Below are 26,058 nucleotides of genomic sequence, written 5' to 3' on the forward strand. Positions count from 1 at the left end.
CCGCGAGATCGTGACCCGGCTGAAGTCGTACGCTTAACCGACTGCGCCACCCAGGCGCCCCTGTTGGAGGTTTCAATAAGATAATGCTTATAAAACATACAGTAAGTGACCATTAATTAGTTTTCATCCCTTCCCTGAAAATGATCGCCCACTTCACAAGACCTGGACATTTACAAAATCGTAACTTCTCTGCCAGGGTTACTCACGATGTTTCAGAAAACAAAGGATGTATGCAGAATGAGCAGGGACGAAATAAAGGAATTTTATAAAGAAGGTTATAATTTTTGAATTCTGTTATTCTTATTTATCTGAACAATAATATTGCAGTGCTTTATTGCAGAATTGACCATTCGTTTTAATTACTCATCATATGTCAGTTACTTAGGCATTAAATTCTTTTAATTAATTCCATCAGGTAGAGAGATTCCCACTTTACATACAACAAAACTAACATTTGGAGAAATTAAATAACTCGCTCAAGGTCCTGAAGCAAGTGAGTGGCAGGAATGGAATTCAAACTCAGATCTCATGGATTTAACTCAAGTGCCTTCCCATGAAACCAAGAATATCTAAGGACTATACCCACCACTCACTATCTCTAGGTGAAAATTTCATTACGTTTTGTTGTATGTGACCTGTAGAAGAAACAAAACTGTAAAAGGAGGAAAATATTATACAACTCTAACCTCCCAAAACTTCCTTCAAACCCTCAACTTACAATCTTAGTATTTACTTATTTTATCAGCCCATGCACAATACTCAAGAATTCTTTCACTGGTAGAACCTTGTGAAGTTATCAAAAGTTTTCCCATCGTTGTTGGTGATACACATGAGAATGGGAACCTGTTCCCACCCAACCCACCGCCACCCCCCCACCCCTCCCCCAAACAATATATAGTCTTGGATTTGTTTTTATTAAGGTTTTCTGGCCCATAAAAAATCTTTATATATAATGGCTATATACAGGGAAAATTCTTCTTTAGTTTAGTATGGAGAAACGAGGTTCAGAGAAATACATTCTGGTCCATTCATCTGTCACTTTCATTAAGAATAAGGATTAAAAATAAATAAAATCTGTGTTATGGGCAGTTAACAGAGGATAAATAAAAGGAAACAGTGGGCTAATGATGTTTGTCTAATAAGAAGTTTTCAGTAAGTGTTCATCAATGGGAAATTACCAGCCACACTTTTTTATTCTGTTTGAGCCACAAATATTAGAGTTAATATCTGTGGCCACAGCTTTTTAAAATAAATCATGGCGCTCTAGCAATTTGGAACAGATATTTCCTATATTGTAAATTACTTCCAGGACCAGATGACTTCACTGGCAAATTCTACCAAACATTTAAAGAACACCAATCCTTCTGAAACTCTTCCAAAAAATCAAAAAGAGGGGACACTCCCAAACTCATTTTACAAGGCCAGCATTACCCTGATAGCAAAGCCTGGTAAGAATACTACAAAAAAACTACAGACTGATATCCCTAATGAATACAAAAATTCTTAACAAAGTATTAGCAAAATATTCCTACTGAATATAAATTCAACAATACATCAAAAGAATGATATACCCTGACCAAATGGGGTTTATCCCTGGGATATCAGGGTGGTTCAACATACACAAACCAATAAATGTGATACAACACATTAACAGAAGGAAAAATAAAAATCGTATGATCATCTCAATAGATGAAAAATAAAAGCATGTGACAAAATAAAATAGTCTTTCATGATAAAAACCCTCCATGAATTGGGTACAGAAGGAACACACCTCAACATAATAAAGGCCTTATACAATTAAGCCCACAACCAACATCATACTTAACAGTGAAAACTGGAAAATTTCTGCTCTACGATCAGAAACAAGACAAGACTGCCCACTCTCATCATTTTTACTCCGTGTAATACTAGAAGTCCTAGCTAGTGCAATTGGGCAAGACAAAAAAATAAAAGGCATTCAAATCAGAAATGAAGAAGCAAAAGTTGTCATTATTTGCAGACAATATGATCTTATACATAAAAAACTCTAAAAGGCTCAATCAAAATTCTCTTAGAACCAATCAAGAAATTCAGTAAAGTTGCAGGATATAAAGTCAACATACAGCAATCAGTGGTGTTTCTACAAACTAACACGGAAACATCTGAAAAAAGAAAGACAACGATCCCATTCACAACAGCATCAAAAACAATAAAATCCTTAGGAATAAATTTAATAACCAAGGAAGTGACGATCTGTACAACGAAAACTACAAAACTTTAATGAAAGAAACGGAAGAAAATACAAACAAGTGGAAAGACACCCCATGTTTACGGATGGGAAGACTAACACTGTTAAAATGTCTACACTACCCAAAGCCATCTACACATTTAACACAATCCCTATCAAAATTCCAATAGCGTTTTTCACAACAATGGGGAAAAAAATCTAAAATTTGTATGAAGCCAGGAAGACCACCAATAACCAAAGCAATCATGAGAAAGAACAAAGCCAGAGGCATCACGCTTCTGATTTCAAACTATGCTACAAAGCTTTAGTAATTAAAACAGTAGAGTACTGGGCGCCTGGGTGGCTCGGTCAGCTGAGCATCCAAATTCAGCTCAGGTCATGGTCTCACTGTCCGTGAGTGCAAGCCCCACATCAGGCTCTGCACTGCCAAGTGTGGAGCCTGCTCAGATTTCTTGCTCTCTCCTCTCTCTACCCCTCCCCTGCTTGCGCTTTCTCTCTCTTTCAAAATAAATAAATAAACTTGAAAAAAAAAAAAAAACAGTACAGTACTGTCATAAAAACACATACAAAGACTAATGGGACAGAACACAGAGTACAGAAATAAACCCTTGCATTTATGGTTAACTAATATTTGACAAGAGAACCAAGAATACTCAATGGGGAAAGAATAGTTTCTTCGACAAATGGTGTTGAGAAAGTTGGATAACCACAAGCAGAAAAATAAAATTGGACACCTACCTTATACCATTCACAAAAATGAAGTCAAACTAGATTTAAAAGACTTAAACATAAGATGTGATATTGTAAAACTCATAGAAGAAAACATGGAAAGAAACTCCTCGACATTGGTCTTGGCAATGATTTTTTGGATTGGACATCAAAAGCAAAAGTCAAGTGAAACTACATCAAACTAAAAAGCTTCTACACAGAAAAAAACAAGTCAAGAATGAAAAGGCAGCCTACCGAATGGGAAAAAATACTTGCAAACCATATATTGAGTAATGGATTAATATTCAAAATACATAAAGAACTCATACAACTCAACAACAACAAAATCCAATTAAAAATGGGCAGAGGAACAAAAATAAGTATTTTTCCAAATGAGACATCCAAAATGGCCGATGGGTACAGAAAAAAAATGTTCATTACTACTAATTATCAAGAAAATGCAAATCAAAACCCCTATGAGATATCACCTCTCACACCTGTTGGAATGGCCCTCATCAAGAAGATAAAAGGCAAGTGTTGGCAAAAATGTGGAAAAAAGAGAACCTTTATTCACTGATAATGGGAATGCAAATTGGTTCAGCCCCCCGTGGAAAACAGTATGGAGGTTCTTTAAAAAAATTAAAAATAGATCTACCAAATGATCCATCAATTGGTAGCTGGCTACATATCCAAAGGAAATAAAAACAGGATACGGAAGAGATGTATGCACTCCCATGTTGACTGCAGAATTATTCACAATAGCCAAGCTATGGAAACCATCTAAGTGTTTGCTTATTTGGTGGAATATTACTCAGCCATGAGAAAGGAGGAAATCTTGCCATCCGTAGCAACATGGATGGACCTTGAGGGCATTATGCTAAGTGAGATAAGTCACACAGAAAAAGGCAAACACTGTATGATATCACTTATACCTGGACTCTGTAAAAACCAAAATTGTAACAACAGAGAGTTAAACACCAGGGGCTGAGAATCGGGAGGATGCTTAAGGGTACAAACTTGCAACCAGTAGATAAATAAGTCCTGGAAACCTAACATACAGCATAGAGGTAATATACAACAATACTGTATTACAATTTTCGAAGGTGCTAAGAGACTAAATCTCAATTGTTCCCCCCCACACAGACAAACACGAAAGACAATTATGTGACACGATGGAGGTGGAAGCTAATGCTATCATGGTAATCAAACTGCCATATATATACATACCTCAAATCAACACATTCTACGCCTTAGCTTCTATAATGTTACATTTTAACATACCTAAATAAGGTTATTTTCAGCTTTTAGCTGTAAACTAGAAGTATATTTCTGAATTAATGCCTTTCAGAAAAAGACTGAGGTATTTTGTTACACATACATACATAAAATCTTCAAGTGCTGATCGATCAAAATGCCATTATTTCTTTTTTTCGGTACTTACTTTGGGACTTCCATGGTAACAACCCTATGACTCCTGAAATGGTGACTTTGGAGAGATAAGGGTTATCTTAATCCAAAACACCTGAGAGTGGTTACATCTGCAAAAAGGGCTACGTTGTTGCAGACTTTAGAGAAGAATCATCATCTAGTGTTTTTATGATGGGAATCCTAAAATTATCTGCAAGTCTGTGGAAAAAAACCCTGAAGGAGTAAATTAACCACTTTTCACAGTTTTTTAAATGCTTTTAGAAAATTCTGAGATCAACAAGTTAAACACATGATCACAGCTACTGACCGAAAGGAAACTTATTTTGTATGACGCAACACTCTGGTCACAACAGCACTTCACAATCGGAAAGCCAGAAAGACCTAAACTCAGATCCTGGTCTAGCTCAGCTTATAGGTGAGGGTCTCTCAGGTCTCAATTTCCTCGCTTGTGAAATTAATGGAATTATTCATTCAACGTCGGTTGAATGCCTACTATGTATCGAACACTGTTTTAGCAACAGAAGTCTGTTGTTCATAATTCCTTTTGAGAAAATAAAAACATGGCCCTTGCCCTAGCAAAGCTCCTAATTTTGTGAAGAGACAAAGAAATGCAATGTGCTAACTGCTATGAACAAACTGCTGTGCTTGAGCAAACTGAGAAAGGCTGCAGAGAGAAAACACAGTTGAGCTGAGACTCGAACAATGAATATGAATTGCTCAGATGGGGATTATGGGAATCCCAGGAAGAAAACAAACTGGGCAAAGACAAAAAGACAGGAAAAAACAAGACTAGATGGGTTTAATATAGATGATGCGTAGGCTGGGCACCAGGGAGATAAAATTTAGAGTATTATAGACCACACTGGGGAAGCTGACCTTTAACTTTTAAGGAATGATAAGGTTCCTTCTACATTATGATTCTGGAAACTGGCTGCAGGCCCAACCAGATGAATCCAATCGGTCCACATTTCATCTAAAGCTGTCAGAATCTTCTAAAGCAAAAAAAAAAGTTTTAAAACAAAAAAAGCCATCCAAGCTTTGATGCTGATAGGAAATCTAAAAGACCTCACTCACTTAACTGGTAAATTTTAGGACTAGCAGATTTCCATTGTTATGATTAGAGTAGTCAAACATTCTAAAAGCAAGATATATGACAAATGATTTACTTCTATTCTACATCAAATATAAACTCTCTATAAAGGGAGAGGTGCAAAAATTATGAACAAGTATTAAATTTACATACCCCCAAAATATTTTCCATACTTTGTTTAAATAAAGCTTCGCTCTCTTCATTCGGAATATCAGTTACCTATAAAAGTACCCAAAGAGACTACAAGGTCCCATTTACCTGTGTTCTGCAGGTACAGGGGGCGGCCAAACAGCAGGATCTCTAAATGGCTCATCTTGACAGGACACAGGGAAATCTGGGGGCTTGTCAATTTTAAAACTTTCCAAAGTGCTGACAATACTTTTAACTTGTTCATATTCTTCCAGTAATTCCTGCCGAACCTTAAAAGGAAATAATCTTTACGCTAGAAACTGTTTACGGTTTACATGAATGGCAAATAACAAATTGCTACTGAATGCAAGTTTTCTCAATATCAAAGTATGCAAAATGAATCATTAAAACATTAAAAAAACAAAGAACCATGTAAAGTAATATAGATAGAGGGCAGGGATTGGACTGAAAAAAGACATTATGCACCTTTTTGTAAGGGAAGTAGTCATGATTTTTTCAAAACGGAACTCTATTTCTACCAGTGAACGTGATGACCATTAATATAATTTAAAACAAGCAGTAAGGCAGTAACAAGGTAACCATTCCCCGAAATCTAAAATGTTATGCTAAATCCTTTTAATATATTTGTAAAATAGCTTCCAGAATACTATCAGCCAGAATTTTCACCAGCATTAGGAAATGCTAACTCCGAATATCACTAAGTATGAAATGCCTATTACGAGCATCTGAAAACCTGAAATGGTGTAATACTAAGCATTACCCAGTTCCATTTTTTTTTAAGTTTATTTATTTATTTTGAGAGAGAAAGAACGAGCATGGGAGGGGCAGAAAGAGACGGGGAAAGAGGATCCGAAGTGGGCTCTGTGCTGACAGCAGAGAGCCAGATGTGGGGCTTGAACTCACTAACCATGAGATCAAGACCTGAGCCGAAGTAGGACGCTTACCCGACTGAGTCACCCAGACACCCCTCCGATTTTTATTTACATTCTCTTTCACCTAAAACCTGAATTCTTCTGGCCTTGTTTAAATTCTTTCAAGTGTTGGATAAAGTTCATTTTGAATTCAAAGGCAAGATTTTTTCCCTCATTTAAAAAACTTCACGGAGTTCCTACTACATGGAACTTCTTGTGTTTTCAAACTTTGAGACCAAACTAATTTTCAAAGGCAAATAGATAACAGATTGAAAATTATATTCATAAATTCCTTTTAACGATTCTAATTTGATTTTGGCCAGAAAGTATACTTTACTGTAGAGAAAAGAAAAATCTAGATAAAATTCAACTGCTAATATATGCTATTATATACTTGGAGAAATAAAATTACAGAACCTAAGGGGAATGAACCGTAAAAATAACTGAATAGAAATGGTCACTATTTAACACAATTAAGGAATTGTCAAAAATATTTCCGTGCTAGATTAATAAACCACTCTTGCCTGTGGCTACTGTGCAGATAGCACACAACTACAAATTTCAACTGGAGTTAAAGCAAGTATATTGTTCTCACTCAACATAATTTGGTAACGCTTAAGTCAGAAAATAAGTCAAATTGACCCTGAAACCTTAGTGAAATATCAATTTCTGACACGGAAAAATTAGAAGAAACACTTGAAAGGCATTAGTACATTAAAGAGAAACTTCAAAGAAATGCTTGACTTTGTACTTTTAATTTTAAAAGGATTTTAAGTTTTAAGACTAAGTGGGGAAATCCTAATTCAAGTTTTTATTAACTGTACTATTATATAATCAAGTTGTACAGTCAAGAGACACAGCAAATATATTAGCTTTATTAGATTATTGATTCCTTTGTATTTGTAGGGAGTCTTTCAAAATACTCTTTTAAGAAGGAGGAAACTTTCTTAAAGGAAAAGTTTTGTGAAATGGGTCAAAACTCCATGGAAAAATGAAAGGGAAAAGGGTGAGTAGAAATACCTTATATCAAAAATTTATAAACACACACAACTAGGTGACTGATCATGAAAATTAAAAAAATTACAAGTAGATTCCACGACAATTATGTATCTGCAAAATATGCCTCATGAAAGATATTGTCAAAAATATTCACCAGGCAAGACAAAATTATTCAGAGTACATTTTAAATACATTTCAGTATTCAGACAAATAAGAAACAACTATTTACAAAACCTCCAACTAATAGTCCAACGGTCTGTACTCCAACTAACAGTCCTCCTACGGTCCAACTCTGGTCTCTCAAGTACAATAAACTATTACCCTCACCTGAGCGTGTCTTACCTGTTGCCATTTGCCTTTGACAGCCGGGTCTCTGACTGATTGGCAATGTCTCTGAATCTGCTGTATCACCCCCTGGTAATATACCATTGATGAGTCATAGTTTCCAAGAAGTGCAAATTCTCTTCCTTTCTTTGCATTGTCACAAATCTCAGCCAAATTCATCTTCTTGAAGAGAACTAAAGAGAACACATAAGTTCTTATTAAGTTTTCAGCGCCAACTTTAGAACATTTTTTCTTATTCTTTAAAATATCTGCTTAGGGGTGCCTGGGTGGCTCAGTCGGTTGAGCATCTGACTTTAGCTCAGGTCATAATCTCACGGATCATGGGTTCCAGCCCCACATCCGGCACTGTGCTAACAGAAAAAAAAAAAAAAAATTAAATTAAAAAAAAAGTATCTGCTTAAAAGTACTTTCAAAGTCAAAATGGTTCTCTCATTCTTTGAGGTTATCTGAATGCATCTTATAATACTGAGCAGAGTTTCTAATTTTGGAAGCACAAAGGAGATCATAAAAGAACACCCAAGAAGATAACACAGAAATTACACAGCTCTGAACTACTGGTTTATGTTACAGGTACATAAATTGGACACTAGTTTTCCTTGCTCGTTTATAATTACCACAAGCTGTAATTACCATAAAAATGGACTTGATTTTATTCAATTTATTTTTGATGATGTAGAAACATATAACTGCAGAAATTAGTTCTCCCTAAAACATTTTGGCCCCCCAAACAAAAGGTCGTACTTTCTTTTTCTTTTTGGAAAGACAAAATGTTTTATTTTAAAACCCTGGAAAAGCTATTGAAAAGACAAATATCCATTATATAACCATGAACGTTAAATATCTGGAAACTGTCAATCTTCGAAAAGGTGGTAGGCACTTCCAAAGAGCTAAATATTGCAAATGATTCTACCGTATGTCTTCTCTATTATCAACAGTACTTGATGTGATGTAAAATACCAAGAAGACTCAACTAATTATTTGGTCGCCATCTTAGGGTTCAATTCAATTACCCAAGTAAAAGTTTTGTCCAAGATGTTCCTGTCACAAGAAACTTCTGGGTGAATTTCAAAAAGGTTCACTAGCCCGGGTGGCTCAGTTGGCTAAGCGTCCGACTTTGGCTCAGGTCACGATCTCACAGCCCGTGAGTTCGAGCCCCGCGTCAGGCTCTGGGCTGATGGCTCAGAGCCTGGAGCCTGCTTCCGATTCTGTGTCTCCCTCTCTCTCTGCCCCTCCCCCGTTCATGCTCTGTCTCTCTCTGTCTCAAAAATAAATAAACGTTAAAAAAATTTTTAAAACAGATCAAAAAGGTTCACTAAAGGATCTTCGTTTGTTTGAGTATTACTGTACTGTTGGTTACTGGCCACTACAGATGCTGGTTCTAGGCCAGCCCAAGGGTCTTCAAGCATTGAAGGCTTGAAATAACTTTCCAACTCATTAGACATTCTTTTTTCTCTACCACGATCCAAATGGTGTAGATGTCCTTGGAGAACCCTGGGGGTGAGGCTGCTGTTCCTGTGGGGGAATAGCCAAATCGCTGCTGGGACCCCGCGGGGTACTTGGAATAAGGAGTGAGGGCAGCCGCCAGGGGACGCCAGGGAATGGAGACCCAAATCAGCCTCCCCCCCCCCCCTCCCGTCGCGGAGGAAGCTGCCGCCCTGTCGCGGAGGGTGGCTGCTCCCTTTGGGCCTTGATCCTTGATCGGGGCAGAATGGTGGCGTGTGTGGTGGATTCCCGTAAGGTCCCGAGGGAAGGGCGGCCGCGGTTCGCCTCCAAGCGGGGTAACGCGGAAGCTGCTCAAACTACCCCAACCTCCTACACCCACGCCAGGGTAGGGAGCAGTCGGGGTCAAAAATTCTGTCGGTGCATATCAGGAGACGACGATGAAGACCTCACTGCCATGCTCTCCCCCAAAAAGTCAACACTTAAGGAAGACATTTTAAAGGAACAGCTTGCAGTGTGGTCCATGCATCGTTTATGTGTATTTAATTGTCCCATACAACTGAAATCTAAGCAAAAACCTGTGAATGAAACTACCTGAGCCCCTTTTGCTCCTCAAATTGTAATCTTCTATGATCTCATCATTCTCTATAGCTTCCTGTCTGTGCAAATACCTATCATTTTTCTTTCCCCTTCTACAGATGCTAGGAAGAACATCGTCTGACCTTCTGGTTTCTACCAAAGCTCTCGGGCCCGGTAATTCTAGCTTTTCTTCCTGGCTTCCCAAAAGTCTCCCAGAATCATCCAAGGGCTCTAAATGCCAAGTCACTTGCCACTAAAGACTACAAATTGGGGGGAGTTCAGAGATATAGACGAACGGCATCCTGGAGGAGTCCAAATTGCCCAGCTTATTTCCCAAAACAGTAAACCAAAAGATCCACTTGGTAGAGAACATCAAAGTATTTCTCCACACCTTTCTGAGGCAATTACATTCTGGTGTGAGCTTGGCTTTCTCTCTCTACGTCTTATCTATTCTTAAGGAGCTCAAAAACCCCTCCTCAAAATTAAGCACATCTAGTTCTAGGCATTTCAACGGACTCCAGTACATTCTTAGAAATAAAGCTGTTTCCTTTATGTGTTTTGATTATTAGTCCCTTCCCCCAGCATAAGTTCCTTGAAGGCAGCATCTGTGTTACTTTAGAATTACACCACAACAAAAGGTACACTAGCTTTGCACAGTCAGAAACTTCAGCATTTAACAGATCTAGCCACAGAACACAGGGCAACCGGGCAAAGCCTCTTCTTCAAACTAGAACATTAACACAAAGCAACAAGATCTCATACTGAATGAGCTGTAATTAGTAAGTCCGGTAAGGAAAAAAAAAAAAAAAAAAAAAAGCTGTTCCATATATTATTTTCTTTTAAAAGCATTAATTCTGCTAATATGTGCTGTCACACAACTATGCAGGATAAAAATATCTTCATGTAGAGGCCGCCTGGGTGGCTCAGTCAGTTAAGCATCCAACTCTTGATTTCAGCTCAGGTCATGATCTCATGGTCGTGAGATAGAGCCCCATGATTCTCTCTACTTCTGTTCTCCCTACTCCCGAATGCTCTCTCTCTCTCTCTCTCTCTCAAAATAAAAACCAATATCTTGATGTAAAGCAGGGGTCAGCAAACTTTTTGTATAAAGAATCAGACAGTAAACATTGTAGGTTATAGTAATAACCGTTGAGTGCAACTTGTTATAAAACCAGTCTCCTAGTAAGAATGAAGTTCTTTTGGGGGGGTAATATTTCACTTAGTTGAGATTAAAAATTAGCGTTCCCTATAATCAAAATCAACTGCAAACGTTCATATGGTAATGCTACTTTCTAAATAAGAATGTATGTATTTCACGTTTGAAAGTGTCTTTTTACCCTGAAAGGTGCCGGGCCGTCACATACACACGATTTCAATTCAGCATATTCATTGTTTGGAAGATACCTACAGACTTAATTCTTCTCTTAATATTTGTCTTTCATCTTTCAGTATGTCCTTCCACTGCAGATCAATCACCTCCAATCGGAGGGTAAGGTGGGTGCAAATGCCTCAACCACACAACGAAACGGATTTTGTAATAGGGTCGTTTCCTTTGCGCTCACATCAAAGTCTGAGACCGAGCTCAGAAAATACGTCTACTGCAACCCTGAGTGGGAACGGCGACTTCGTTTTCTTTACCTTAACTTCTGACGGCCTGCAAAGCTATCTAAAACAGCTTAATGTTATTTGTGATTCAAACAACACTAGCTGGCATCGAAATCACTTTTCATTTTGCATATAAGCACGGTTTGGCTTATAATTTCAGGTTGAATACTTTAAGAAACATGACCAAGTGCAGCAAAAACTGACTTCCAAAGCCATTCGGTGTTCAAGCACAGTGGTTGAGAGCAGTTCTTCTCATTCGGAAAGATCTCAAATCAGCCCAGACCTCAAAAGACTGGAATAGAATTTTACTGTTACTACTAGGCCACTGAACTGCAATGTGGTGGGGCAAGTCAGGGTTTTCGGCTTCTACTTCTGATCAAAATTCACACAGCTAACAATGACTAAGTCCACAGGAGCAACACGACCAGTTCTGTATTTCATGCTACACTCAAATGTTCTCTGCCAAATACCTGCTGATAAATACAATAAATAACCCTATATTTTAGCCACTTTACATTTCCACGGTTTCGTAAATTTGCTCACCTAAGCCGTTTTCTGTTAGAGACATATTTTTACTTCCATCAATTGTGATGCATCTTAACAGATCCCACCTCTCGGGTCATACAAAATTAGTGTTTTCTGAACTTTTTGTAAATATTTTTGTCAGCAGTTATTCCGTGAGCACTATCATTAAAACTAATTCTTCAAAAACTTCAAGCTTTGACTTGACTTCTTGAATAACAATAACTGAGCTGTATTGGTAACCTCTGCCAATCCGCAAAAGCCAGGGAAAACCACTCAAAATCATTCGCTTTGTTTTTTAATTGATTACTAATGTTCTCAACCCTTGCAGCAACTGTTCTTGCCAAAAGGCTAATAGCTTTAAACAAGTTTATTCTCTCCAGACACATTTCTTTGGCTACTACAATCAAAGGCGATTTAGTTAAGGCACCATCAGTAGTAAATGACTTCCTTACTTGACTAACAAATGAAATACTCGGAAACTTAATCTGGGCACAGTCTGATTTTCATTTTTAATAATTCTGTGAAGAAATTCTGCTGTGGCTAAGATATTCCTTTTTCAATTTTCTAATTTGTCTGGCCATTGTTTTCCTGTGAGTTGGGAATATTGTGATGACTGATTAGTCTGGTAATGTCAGCATATACTGTATTTCCTTAGCACAGCTATAGTCTCACCGCATAATAATCAATGCTTTGTCATCTAATTTGATAATGTATACTTTAGTGTACTTTCGAAGTATAACATGTTGGAGCAGCTGGGTGGCTTAGCCAGTTGAGCGTCTGACTCTTAATTTCGGCTCAGGTCATGATCTCACGAGACTCCACGGGTTGTGGGATCAAGCCTCACATCGCTGAGCTTAGGATTCTCCCTCTGCCCCTCTTCCCCATTTGGTATGCTCTCACTCTCTCTAAAATAAAAAATTAAAATTAAAAATAATAATAATAATAATAATAGGGGCCCCTGGGTGGTTCAGTAGGTTAAGTGTCTGACTTCAGCTCAGGTCATGATCTCACAGTTCATGGGTTCAAACCCAACATCCGGCTCTGTGCTGACAGCTCGGAGCCTGGAGCCTGCTTTGGATTCTGTGTCTCCCTCTCTCTCTGCCCCTCCCCTGCTCACACTCTTGTTTCTCTCTCTCTCTCTCTCAAATAAACATTAAAAAAATTTTTTTAATAAAAATAAAAGTATAACATGTCAAGTCCATTTTTCTCATCTTTTGTTTCAACACGATGGGTACGTGCTGATAATAAAGTAGAATGTCACAATACAATGATATACAAGGTACTTGAAACAGTGATTATAGTGCACCCAAGTAGTGCAAAACAGTGAGAATGTCACAAAATCTCAGTCCCAATGACTCAAGCTCACAAAAGCAGCCATAAAGAATATGTAAACAAGCGTGTGTGCCTGTGTTCAAATAGACCTTTATTTATGGACACTGATAACAGAATTTCATTTAATTTCCACACATCACAAAACAGTATTCTTCTTTTGACTTTTTTAACCATTAAAAAAATGCAAAAACCATTCTCAGTTCATAAGCCATTCAAAGACAAGTGGTAGTGTGGATACGGTCCCTAGATTGTATTTTGCTGAGTCCTGCTTTCCACTTCTATCTTAAGAATCCAGAAAAATACAAGCAAATTAAACAGCAAGGAAGTAAAAGAGCATAATAAAGTTAAGAGCAGAAATCAGTAAGATAGAAATAGAAGAATAAAAAAGTTTGAATGTAGCCAAGCCGGTTCTTCAGAAGTACCATCATAATGAATATATCTCTAGTAATATTGACCGAGAAAGGGAGAGAGAAAACAAGATTAACAAAATCAGAAATAATGGAGGGGCTAGCACTACAAACTTTAGAGATATTAAAAGGCAAACGAGGGCTTAATAAAATATGCAAATGCTATAAAGGTCACAAAATACCAAAGCTTACTCAAGAAGAAACAGAGTGATTAATCTGAATAGTCCTACATCAACCAGTGATACTCAATTTGAAATTTAAAATCTTCCCCCAAAAAACAAACAAAAAAACCCTCCAGATCCAAACGGCTTCACTCGTGAATTCTCCCAAAGCATTAAAGGAAAAAATAAAAACAATTCTAAACAAATTCTCAGAAAAAAGAAAAGGCATGGGGCACCTGGGTGACTCAATTGGTTGAGCATCCAACTCTTGATTTCAGCTCAGGTCATGATCCCAGGGTCATGGGATCAAACCCCTCATTGAGCTTCATGCTGAGAAAGGAGCCTGATGCGTAAGATTCTCTCTCTCCCTCTGCCCCTCTTCCCTGCTCATCTCTCTCTAAAATAAATAAAATAAATAAATAAATAAATAAATAAATAAATAAATAAATAAATAAAATTTAAAAGGAAAGAAAGAAAAAAGAAGCAGAAAAATTTCCAACTCCTACTTTAAGGGCAGCATTATCCTGATAGCAAAACTAGACATTATAAGAAAAGAAATTTACATAGCAATATCCTTCAGGAACACAAATACAAAAATCTTTAAATTCTAGGTAGTCAAATGCATAAAAAGGATAATCCATTATGACCAAAGAAGGGTCAATGCCAAAAATTCAAGATGGTTTATATTAAAAACCAATCAACAGGATTTTAAGAGACTAGAAATGAAATGTATGATCATCTCAATAGAGGCATAAAAAGCTCTGACAAAAAATCAACACCATTCATAAGAACTTTTAGCAAACTAAGAAGAGAATTTCCTCAGCCCAATAGAGTATTCACGAAATCCTTACATCTAAAATCATATTTATTGTGAAAGACTAAATGCTCTCCCCAAAGATCAAGAAATAACAAGCCCAGTATATTTGCTCTCATTCCTTCTATTCTACATTAGAACTAGAGGTTCTAACCACTGCAATAGGCAGGAAAAAAAAATAAAAGGCATACAGACTGGAAAAGAAGTAAAGTTGCTTTTATTCATATACAACCTGATTACTAATGTAGAAAATCCTAGGGAATCTACAACAGCTACTAGAATTAGTGAGTTTTGTAACTCAAAATTTATTTTGTAACTCAGAAGTTATTATGCTGCAGGACACAAGGTCAATATAAAAAAAAAAATCGATTGCATTTCTACATACTAACAATAATTGAAAACAAAAGTTAAACAACAAAATCACCAAAAAATATGAAATATTCAGGGATAAATTTAACAAAATACATTCAAGAATGTAACATGGAAAACCACCAAATATTGCTAAGAGAAGTTAAGGATGACCTACATTAATGGACATATGTATGTTCACACATTAATGAACTAAAACGTTCAATGTAGATAAGATGTCAATTCTCTTGAAAGTGAGCCATAGAGTCAATACAATCGCCATCAAAATTCCAGCAGCCTTTCTTGTAAAAACTGACAAGCTGATTTCAAAATTTACATGGAAATACAAAGGGAATAGAATAGCCAAAACGGGTTAGCAAAAGAGTAACGTAAGACAACTTATACTGTCTGTTTCCAAGATTTACTATAAAGTTGCAGCAATGAAGACAGTGTGGGATTGGCATACAGACAGACTCACAGACCAATGGAACAAATTAGACAGTCCAGAAAAAGATCCATACCTATATGGCCAATTAATTTCTGACAAAGTTCTCAAGACAAGCCAACAAGGACAAATTTTTTTTTCGAAAAGGGGTGCTGAAACAACCAGATATCCATATGCAAAAGGAACCTGAACCACATACAAAAATCATCTCAAAATGAATTGATGACCTAAACATAAGTTAAAACTATAAAACTTTCAGAAGACAACCCAACCCAAGGTATGGAGGGGGGAGGGGGCACCAGGTCCTCAAGCCCCAGTTCCCACAGGGCATGATGAGTCAGCTGACATCTTTATGTACAGTAGGTTGCATTACAGAAGAATCCTCAGTTAGGGAACCCAACCTATTATATTGAACAGCATATGCAGGTCTTGTTCCAAAGGAAGATATTCTTTCCTCCGGGCTATAAGCAAGCCCAACCTTTGCTCTGGAGGAAGAGACAATACCTACTTTTCAAGGCTGTTCAACTTCGTATCAGCTTTCAACCTGGGGAGCCCCCTTCCTCTTCTATGTTGAATCTTTTGTGTGTGTGTCTAGCACATGTCTTTCTCTTTCTTGGTTTACTCCTTTACTTTTATAAAGCACATTTTCTTTCCATAGATGGGAGGTAGAGTTTTTGAGATTTTATTCTACCTTTATTCTACCCTCGTACGTTTGTCATAGTTTGATTAGCTACTGAATTCTAGTTTGGAAATAATTTTCCTTCAGAATTTTGAAGGCACTGCTTTATTGCCGTCTAGCTTCAATTAAGTTGGGAAGACTGAAGTCATTCAAATTCCTGACCCTTTATAGATCACCTGTTTTTTCCCCCTTTCTGCAAGTTTGTAGGATCTTCTCCTTGATCCAAGCTTTCTAAAATTGTTGATGATGTATTTGAAATGGGTCTATGTGGGGGAAAGATCCAACATGGTGGAGAAACAGGGGACCCAAAATTCCCTTGTCCCTCAAACACAGCAGTGTTGAGGCCAAAGGACTTTGAATTCCAAGAGTCCGCTCTGCAGAGTGGCAGAGACACTGGGACAACCTGGCAGGCCACCGGTGCGTGATTGTGAACTGGGAGAGAGAAAATGGGTGCGTAGGCCGGAAGGGGAGGGATCCCCTTCTGCAGAGTAAGGAAAAGAAGAGAAAGAGAGGCTGTGAAAGTGTAGAGCCGCATCTGGACAGGAGAATTACCCTGGACCAGGGGTGGAGAAGGATCCAATCTCTAACTGTGGGGCGTTCTCCAGATGGGCCAGCTGTCCAGTTTGCACACCTGGGGAGGAGGGGAGCCTGCTCGGTAACTAGTTCAGAGCTGTAGTCCACAGTAGGAGAAAGCAATCCTTTCTCTGGAGTGCTGTGGGAAGAAGGAATATAACCATTCAAAGGACAAAGACTGCCTGCGACCGCCAGCCAGAGGCCATATATTGGCGGAACCGGGGGCACTCGGAGAGAGCCCCTTGAAGGCATCGGGGGTTTCAATCCCAGCTGAGCCCCAGGGAGGCGCGGGAGTCGGCAGAGAGGGACAAACTGCCTCGTTCGCCCCGCGGCACAGTGAGGCTGGCCTAAACTGAGTGGTTTGGGACACCGGTCGGGGCAGGAAAACTGAGGGGTCGCCATTTTTCTCCCCACCACCAACAGGGTGGGGCTTCAGGGAAGGGACAGCGGGTCCAGAGGGGAGGCGGTACCCCCTACACCAAGCCACGCCCCTCCACGCCAGGTAACTGCATACCCACCGGAGACTGACGCTGACCAACCAGACAGCTCCCACTCCAGACAAGGCGCCCAGCGGTTTTGCATTTTCTGATTTAATTCTTGGACAGTTCTTCTTACATACATATTTTTTTTTCTTTCTTTTCTCCTTCTTATTTCTTCCTCCTCTAGTCTGGTTATTCTGGTTGTTGGTTTGTTTAAGCAGATACATGTAATCTATTCTCTTTATACCTGCTCTATATCGCCTTATTTTCCTCTCTCTCTCTCTCTCTCTCTCTCTCTCTCTCTCTCTCTGGATTAAGCCATATAGTTTCTCTGCCTGGTCAATTTTCTTTTCTTTCTTTTTTTCCCACCCGTCATTTCTCTTTGTATGTGATAAGACCTCTTCCACCAACACTGCTCCTGCAACCCCCCCCATTGGTTTGTTGTTGTTGTTTGTTTGTTTGTTTTTCTCCAGGGCTACTTCAATGAACAAATCAAAGCACACCTGGTGGAGGGTCCAAAACATCACTAGGAATAGGGAGATAAAGCAACCAGAATCGTAACAACAGAGAACAAGCAACACACTCCAAAAAAACACCTCCTGAAGGGCCAGGCCCAGGACAGCGTATGACCCCTCTTTAATACACTAGTGCTCGCAGGTGCAGGACACATAACAAGCTTTTAAAACACATAAGGGACAGAAAACTAGCCAACATGAGGAAACGGAAGAATTCTCAAAAGAAATTCCAGGAAGAAATGACAGCTAAAGAATTGATCAAAACAGATATAAACAATATATCTGATCAAGAACTTAGAATAATAGCCATAAGATTAATTGCTGGGCTTGAAAAAAGCATAGAAGACAGCAGAAAATCTATTGCTGCAGAGATCAAGGAACTAAAAAATAGTCATGATGAATTAAAAAATGCTGTCAATGAGATGCAAAATAAACTAGAGGCAATGGCAGTGAGGATTGAAGAGGCAGAAGGGAAAATAAGTGAAATAGAAGATAAAATTATGGAAAAAGATGAACTTGAGAAAAAGAGAGATAAAAAAAATTCTAGGCCACAAGGGAGGAATTAGATAAGTGATTCAATGAAATGTAGTAATATCCTTAGCACAGGAATTCCAGAAGAGAGAAAGGGGTCGAAGGTGTACTCAAACAAATCATAGTGGAGAACCTCCCTAATTTGGGGAAGGAAACATTGAACTCCAGGAGGCACAGAGAACTCCCTTCTGATGTAACAGGAATTGATCTTCCGCACGACATACCATAGTGAAACTGGCAAAATACAAAGATAAAGAGAGAATTCTGAAAGCAGCTAGGGACAAACAGGTCTTAATCTACAAGGGTAGACACGTAAGGGTAGTGGCCAAGCTATCTACTGAAATGTGGCAGGCCAGAAGGGAGTGGCAAGAAATAGTCAATGTGCTGAATAGGAAAAATATGCAGCCAAGAATCCTTTACCCAGTAAGGCTGTCATTCAGAATAGAAACAGAGATAAAAGGGGCGCCTGGGTAGCTCAGTCGGTTGGGCGTCCGACTTCGTCTCAGGTCATGATCTCATGGTTCGTGGGTTCGGGCCCCGCGTCGAGCTCTGTGCTGACAGCTCGGAGCCTGCTGCCTGCTGCGGATTCTGTGTCTCCCTCTCTCTCTCTCCCCCTCTCTCTCCGGGGTAGGTAAACATTAAAAAAAAAAAAAAAAAAATAAAAAAAAAAACAGAAAGAAAGATAAAGGTTTTCCCAGACAAACAAAAACTGACGGAGTTCATCACCACTAAACCAGCCCTACAAGAGATCCTAAGGGAGACTCAGTGGGTGGAATGTTGCAAAGATCACAAAGGACCAGAGACATCACTACAAGCATGAAACCTACAGATAACACAATGACACTACGTCCATATCTGAAAAAGTCCATATTTGACACTAAGTCCACTGAATGTAAATGGACTAAATGCTCCAATAAAAAGACATAGGGTATCAGAATGGACAAAAAAAAAAAAAAAAAAAGACCTATTTGCTGTCTATAAGACACTCATTTTAGACCTGAGGACACCTTCAGATTGAAAGTGAGGGGATGGAGAACCATCTACCATGCTACTGGAAGTCAAAAGAAAGCTGGAGTAGCCATACATATATCAGACAAACTAGATTTTAAACTGAAGGCTGTAACAAGAGATGAAAAAGGGCATTATATCATCATTATGGGATCTATCCATCAAGAAGAACTAATAATTATAAACGTTTATGCAACCAATTTGGAAGCACCCAAATATATAAAATAATCACCAACATAAGCAATCTTATGTGGTAATTGCAGGGAACTTTAATACTCCACTTACACCAATGGACAGATCATCTAGGCAGAAAATCAATAAATCAAAAATGGCCCTGAATGATACACTGGACCAGATGGACTTGACAGATATATTTAGAACCTTTCATCCAAAAGCAGCAGAATACACATTCTTCTCAAGTGTACATGGAACATTCTCCAAGACAGATCACATACTGGGTCACAAAACAGCCGATAAATATAAAAGAATTGAGATCATACCATGCACATTTTCATATCACAATGCTATGAAACTGAAAATCAACCACAGGAAAAAGTCTGGAAAACCTCCAAATGCATGGAAGTTAAAGAACATCCAACTAAAGAATAAATGGGTCAACCAGGCAATTAAAGAAGAAATTAAGAAATATTTGGAAACAAATGAAAATGAAAACACGACAATCCAAACCCTTTGGGATGGAGCAAAGGCAGTCCTAAGAGGAAAATGCATTGCAATCCAGGCCTATCTTAAGAAACAAGAAATATCCCAAATACAAAACGTAACACAACACCTAAAGGAACCAGAAGAACAGCAAACAAAACAAAACAAAACAACAACAACAACAAAAACCAAGGCCAGCAGAAGAAGAGAAATAATAAAGATTAGAGCAGAAATAAACAATACAGAATCCAATAAAACATAGAACAGATCAATGAAACTAAGAGCTGGTTTTTTGAAAAAGTAAACAAAAGGGATACGCCCCTAGCCAGACTTCTCAAAAAGAAAAGAGGACCCACATAGATAAAATCACGAATGAATTTGGACTTATCACAGCCAATCCCTCAGAAATATAAACATTTATCAGAGAATACTATGAAAAATTTTGTGCCAACAAACTGGACAGCCTGGAAGAAATGGACAAATTCCTAGCCACCCACACGATACCAAAACTCAAACAAGAAGAAACAGAAAATTTAATAGACCCATAACTAGTGAAGAAACTGAACCAGTTATCAAAAATCTCCCAACCAATAAAAGTCCTGGGCCAGATAGCTTCCCAGGGGAATTCTACCTGAGATTTAAAGCAGAGTTAATACCTATCCTTCTCAAGCTGTTCCAAAAAATAGAAACGGAAGTTAAGATTCCAGATTCATTTTATGAAGCCAGCATTACCTTGATTCCCAAACCAGAGACCCCACAAAAAAGGAGAATTAAGGCCAATATCCCTGATGAACATGGATGCAAAAATTCTCAACAAGATACTAGCAAATCGAATTCAACATCATATAAAAAGAATTAATGGGGCGCCTAGTGGCTCAGTCGGTTAAGCATCAGACTTCGGCTCAGGTCATTATCTTGTGGTTCCTGAGTTCAAGCCCCATGTCAGGCTCTATGCTGACAGCTCAGAGCCTGGAGCCTGCTTCAGATTCTGTGTGTCTCTCTCTCTCTCTCTCTCTCTGCCCATCCCCTGTTCACACGCTGTCTCTTTCACTCTCAAAAATAAATAAACATCAAAAAAAATTTTTTTTAAAGAATTATTCATCATGATCAAATGGGATTCATTCCAGGGCTGCAGGGCTGGTTCAATATTCACAAATCAACCGATGTGATACATCACATTAACAAAAGAAAGGATAAGAACCATATGATCCTATCAATAGATGTAGAAAAAGCATTTGACAAAATATAGCATACTTTCTTACTAAAAACCCTCAAGAAATTCAGGATAGAAAGAACATACCTAAACACCATAAAATCATATATGAGAAGCCCACAGCTAATATCCTCCTCAATGGGGAAAAACTGAGAGTTTTCCCCCTGAGATCAGGAACACAAAAGGGATGTCCACTCTCACCACTGTTGTTTAACATCGTGTCTGAAGTCATACCTCAGCAATCAGACAACAAAATGAAATAAAAGGCATCAAAATTGGCAAAGAAAAGTCAAACTTTCACTTTTTGCAGACAACATGATATTCTACATGGAAAACCTAAAGGACTCCACCAAAAGTTTGCTAGAACTGATAAATGAATTCAGCAAAGTCTCAGGATACAAAATCAATGTACAGAAATCAGTTGCATTTCTATACACCAATAATGAAGCAACAGAAAGAGAAATCAAGAAATCGATCCCATTTACAATTGCACCAAGAACCATAAAATACCTCGGAATAAACCTAACCAAAGACGTAAAAGATCTGTATTGTGGAAACTATAGAAAACCTTTATGAAGGAAATTGAAGGAGACACAAAGAAATGGAAAAACATTCCATGGTCATGGATTGGAAGAATAAATATTGTTAAAATGTCAATACTATACAAAGCAATCTACACATTCAATGCAATGCCAATCAAAATTGCACCGACATTCTTCTCAAAGCTAGAATAAACAATCCTAAAATTCATATGGAACCACAAAAGGCCCCGAATAGCCAAAGTAATTTTGAAGAAGAAGACCAAAGCAGGAGGCATCACAATCCCAGACTTTAGCCTCTACTACAAAGCTGTAATCATCAAGACAGTATGGTACCTGCACAACAACAGACACATAGACCAATGTAATAGAATAGAGAACCTAGAATTGGACCCACATGTGTATGGCCAACTAATCTTTGACAAAGCAGGAGTATCCGATGGAAAAAAAGACAGTCTCTTTAGCCAATGGTGCTGGGAGAACTGGACAGCAACATGCAGAAGAATGAAACTACATCCAGATGGCCGACACATGAAAAAATGCTCAACATCACTTATCATCAGGGAAATACAAATCAAAACCACAATGAGATACCACCTTTCACCTGTCAGAATGGCTAACATTAACAACTCAGGCAACAACAGATGTTGGCGAGGATGCGGAGAAAGAGGATCTCTTTTGCATTGCTGGTGGGAATGGAAGCTGGTGCGGCCACTCTGGAAAACAGTATGGAGGTTTCTCAAAAAACTAAAAATAGAACTACCCTACGACCCAGCAATTGCACTACTAGATATTTATCCAAGGGATACAGGTGTGCTTTCGAAGGGACACATGTACCCCCATGTTTATAGCAGCACTATCAACAATAGCCAAAGTATGGAAAGAGCCCAAATGTCCATCGATGGATGAATGGATAAAGAAAATGTGGTGTGTGTATATATACATATATATATATATATATATATATGTATATATACACACACACACACATACACACACACACACACACACACACACACACACACAATGGAGTATTACTCGGCAATCAAAAAGAATGAAATCTTGCCATTTGCAACTATGTGGATGGAACTGGAGGGTATTATGCTAAGTGAAATTAGTCAGAGAAAGACAAAAATCATATGACTTCACTCATATGAGGACTTTCAGAGACAAAACAGATGAACATGAAGGGAAACAAAAATAATATGAAAACAGGGAGAGGGACAACACAGAAGAGACTCATAAATATGGAGAACAAACTGAGGGTTACGGGAGGGGTTGTGGGAGGTGGGATGGGCTAAATGGGTAAGGGGCATTAAGGAATCTACTGAAATCATTGCTTCACTATATACTGACTAGTTTGGATGTAAATTTTAAAAAATAAAGTTAAATTAAAAAAAAAAAAAGAATGAAACTAGACCACTTTCTTACACCACACACAAAAATAAACTCAAAATGGATGAAAGACCCAAATGTGAGTGAGGAAACCATCAAACCCTAGAGGAGAAAGAGGCAACAACCTATTTGAACTCACTCGCAGCAATTTCTTCAACACGTCTCCAAAAGCAAGGGAATTAAAAGCAAAAATGAACTATTGGGACCTCATCAAGATAAAAAGCTTCTGCACTGCAAAGGAAACAATCAACAAAACTAAAAGGCAACCAGCAGACTGGGAAAAGATATTTGCAAATGACATATCGGATAAAGGGTTAGTATCCAAAATCTATAAAGTACTTACCAAACTCAATACCAAAAAACAAATAATCCAGTGAAGAAATGGGCAGAAGACATGAATAGACACTTTTCCAAAGAAGACATCCAGATGGCTAACATGAAAAGATGCTCAACGTCACTCATCATCAGGGAAATACAAATCAAAACCACACTGAGATACCCCCTCACACCGGTCAGAGTGGCTACAATTAACAACTCAGGAAACAAGAGATGCTGGTGTGGATGTGAAGAAACAGGAACCCTCTTGCACTGTTGGTGGGAATGCAAACTGGTGCAGCTGCTCTGGAAAATAGTGTGGAGGTTCCTCAAAAAATTATCCAAAGGATACAGGAGTGCTGATTCAGGGGCACATGTACCCCAGTGTTTATAGCAGCTCTTTCAACAATAGCCAAATTATGGAAAGAGCCTAAATGTCCATCAACTGACGAGTGGATAAAGAAGATGTGGTTTACGTACACAATGGAATACTACTTGGCCATGAGAAAGAATGAAATCCGGCCATTTGCAGCAACATGGATGGAACTGGAGGGTATTATGCTAAGTGAAATAAGTCAATCAGAGAAAGACAGATATCATATGTTTTCACTCATACGTGGAACTTCAGAAACTTAACAGAAGACCATGGAGGAAGGGAAGGGGGAAAAAAATAGATACAAACACAGAGAGAGGGAGGCAAACCATAAGAGACTCTTAAATACAGAGAACAAACTGCGGGTTGATGGGAGGGGTGGGGGAGAGGGGAAAATGTTTTAATTAAAGTATTTTCATTCTCACACTTCCATCATTCTCTCGTAATGCTCTTCTTTCTTCTAGAAGTTGTGAATTCCTGAAATTAGATATTTATTTTAGAAACACTGAAGCGGCCTCAACAACAGCAATGTGAACAAAATAACACTAATTAGAACAGTGGTGGCAAAACAAATCAGATTTAAGCAGTTTGTCCCACACTGAATTCGACCAATGCGGTCCAGCCTCTACATATATTTTTCTTTAAAGTTTATCAAAATCACCAAAGTCCAGTCTATTTCATGCAATGACTACTATAAATCCCAGCAATTAAAAAAAAAAACAAAAACATAATCACAACTGCTAGAATTACCACATCTTGAAGTATGTTTTAGTAGGAATAAATTGACCTAACTATGTGAGCCCCAGTCAGCAAAACAGCTAACTTTGAAAGCCACAATACCCATCTCTTTATGATGGGCTATACTCTCAAGGACTATAGCTTGCCATGAATAATCGAGAATATGACGCAATCAAAAACCCAGAGACAAGAGGAAAATGTCTGTAGCAATGAAGCCTTTTTGTTTCCTTACCTAAGCTCACTTCTCAAATACTTGGGAAACAGAAAAATGACTGTGCATACAAAATAAAAGAATCTAAACAGATAATCCTAAGAGCTTAAATGTTTCTCAGAAGTAGCCATCATAAAATTTCTGCCCATGGATTAAATTCTTTAACATACTGAAGCAGCAGATAATGTTGACCATCTGCCAGTCTGTCTCAAGATGGCAGCTTAAACTATAAATTTTATTGGGGCTCCCGGGCGGCTCAGTCGGTTAAGCATCCGACTCGGTTTCAGCTCAGGTCATGATTTCATGGTTCATGGGATTGAGCCCCATGTCAGGCTCTGCACTGACAGCACAGAGCCTGCTTGGCATTCTCTCTCTCTCTCTCTCTCTCTCTCTCTCTCTCTGTCCTTCCTCTGCTCTAAAAAAAAAAAAAGAATTACAAAGTTAGAAAGGGACTCAAAAGGTCATTTATTCCATCTCCATACCTTCAAATAGGACCTCATCGAACAATCCATAGCAAAAGAAACATAAAGACATCTAGTAGAGATTAAATAGCTCACCTTAGAAAACTACTCCTTTTTTAAAAAAAAACCTCTCCCATAATCTATGCCTTAAATTTGTCAAGCTAATGACTGTATACACCTAACTTTGACTAAGTATTCTAAGGCATTCTTTCACTAGGTCTACCATATATAAAATAGTTATCTAGGAGAAAACAATGTCTGAAATAATAATGAGTCCCGGGTGGCTCAATCGGTTAAGCATCTGACTCCTGATTTTGGCTCAGGTCATGATCTCGAAGGTAGTGAGTTCAAGCCCCACATCAGGTTCTGTACTGGAGGTGCAGAGCCTGCTTGGGATTTTCTCTCCCTCTCTCTCTCTCTGCCCCTCCCTTGCTTGTTCTCTCTCTCAAAATACATAAATAAACTTAAAAAAAAGAAATAACGCTGAGTACATTAAAATACACATATTTCCATTCACAAATAGATGCTCAAAATTAGTAACATGATAATATAAATCAGTCCAGAAATGAGAAGTTGAGGGCTATCGGGATCTCAAATCATGCAGCGCAATTCCCAATTTCTTTGAAGATGAAACCCAGGCAAAGATGTTATTCCTATTAATGGTCTATGAAAGAACATCTTATAGCATTTAAGGAAGCCTTACTTAAAAGAACTGACGAATCTTTTTATTGATCAAATCATTATTTTGTAATGGAACCACTGCCTGATCCACCTGCTTAATATAGTCAGGTAAAGTCACAGGACATGGCCTCTTGTCAAACAGAACCGACAATCCTGGCATATTGCTGCTAAGG

General features: G+C 38.3%; 1 protein-coding gene and 1 pseudogene across 6 annotated transcripts in view; both read right to left on the reverse strand.

The window, feature by feature from the left end:
• Positions 1-26,058, reverse strand: part of KATNAL1 (katanin catalytic subunit A1 like 1) — a 103,071-nt gene that overhangs the window by 71,774 nt on the left and 5,239 nt on the right. For all 6 annotated transcript variants that reach the window (XM_040448126.1, XM_040448127.1, XM_040448129.1 and 3 more), the window contains 2 exons: positions 7,856-8,031; positions 5,712-5,872 (listed from right to left, as the gene is read on the reverse strand). In XM_040448126.1, the coding sequence (XP_040304060.1) occupies positions 5,712-5,872; positions 7,856-8,017 (323 nt within the window). In that variant the 5' untranslated portion in view covers positions 8,018-8,031. The remainder of the gene's footprint in view (positions 1-5,711; positions 5,873-7,855; positions 8,032-26,058) is intronic.
• LOC121012644 (M-phase-specific PLK1-interacting protein-like) lies at positions 9,148-12,705 on the reverse strand (annotated as a pseudogene).

The sequence above is a fragment of the Herpailurus yagouaroundi genome, unplaced genomic scaffold (assembly GCF_014898765.1).
Source record: "Herpailurus yagouaroundi ecotype Mexico unplaced genomic scaffold, PumYag 197, whole genome shotgun sequence".
NCBI lineage: Eukaryota > Metazoa > Chordata > Mammalia > Carnivora > Felidae > Herpailurus > Herpailurus yagouaroundi.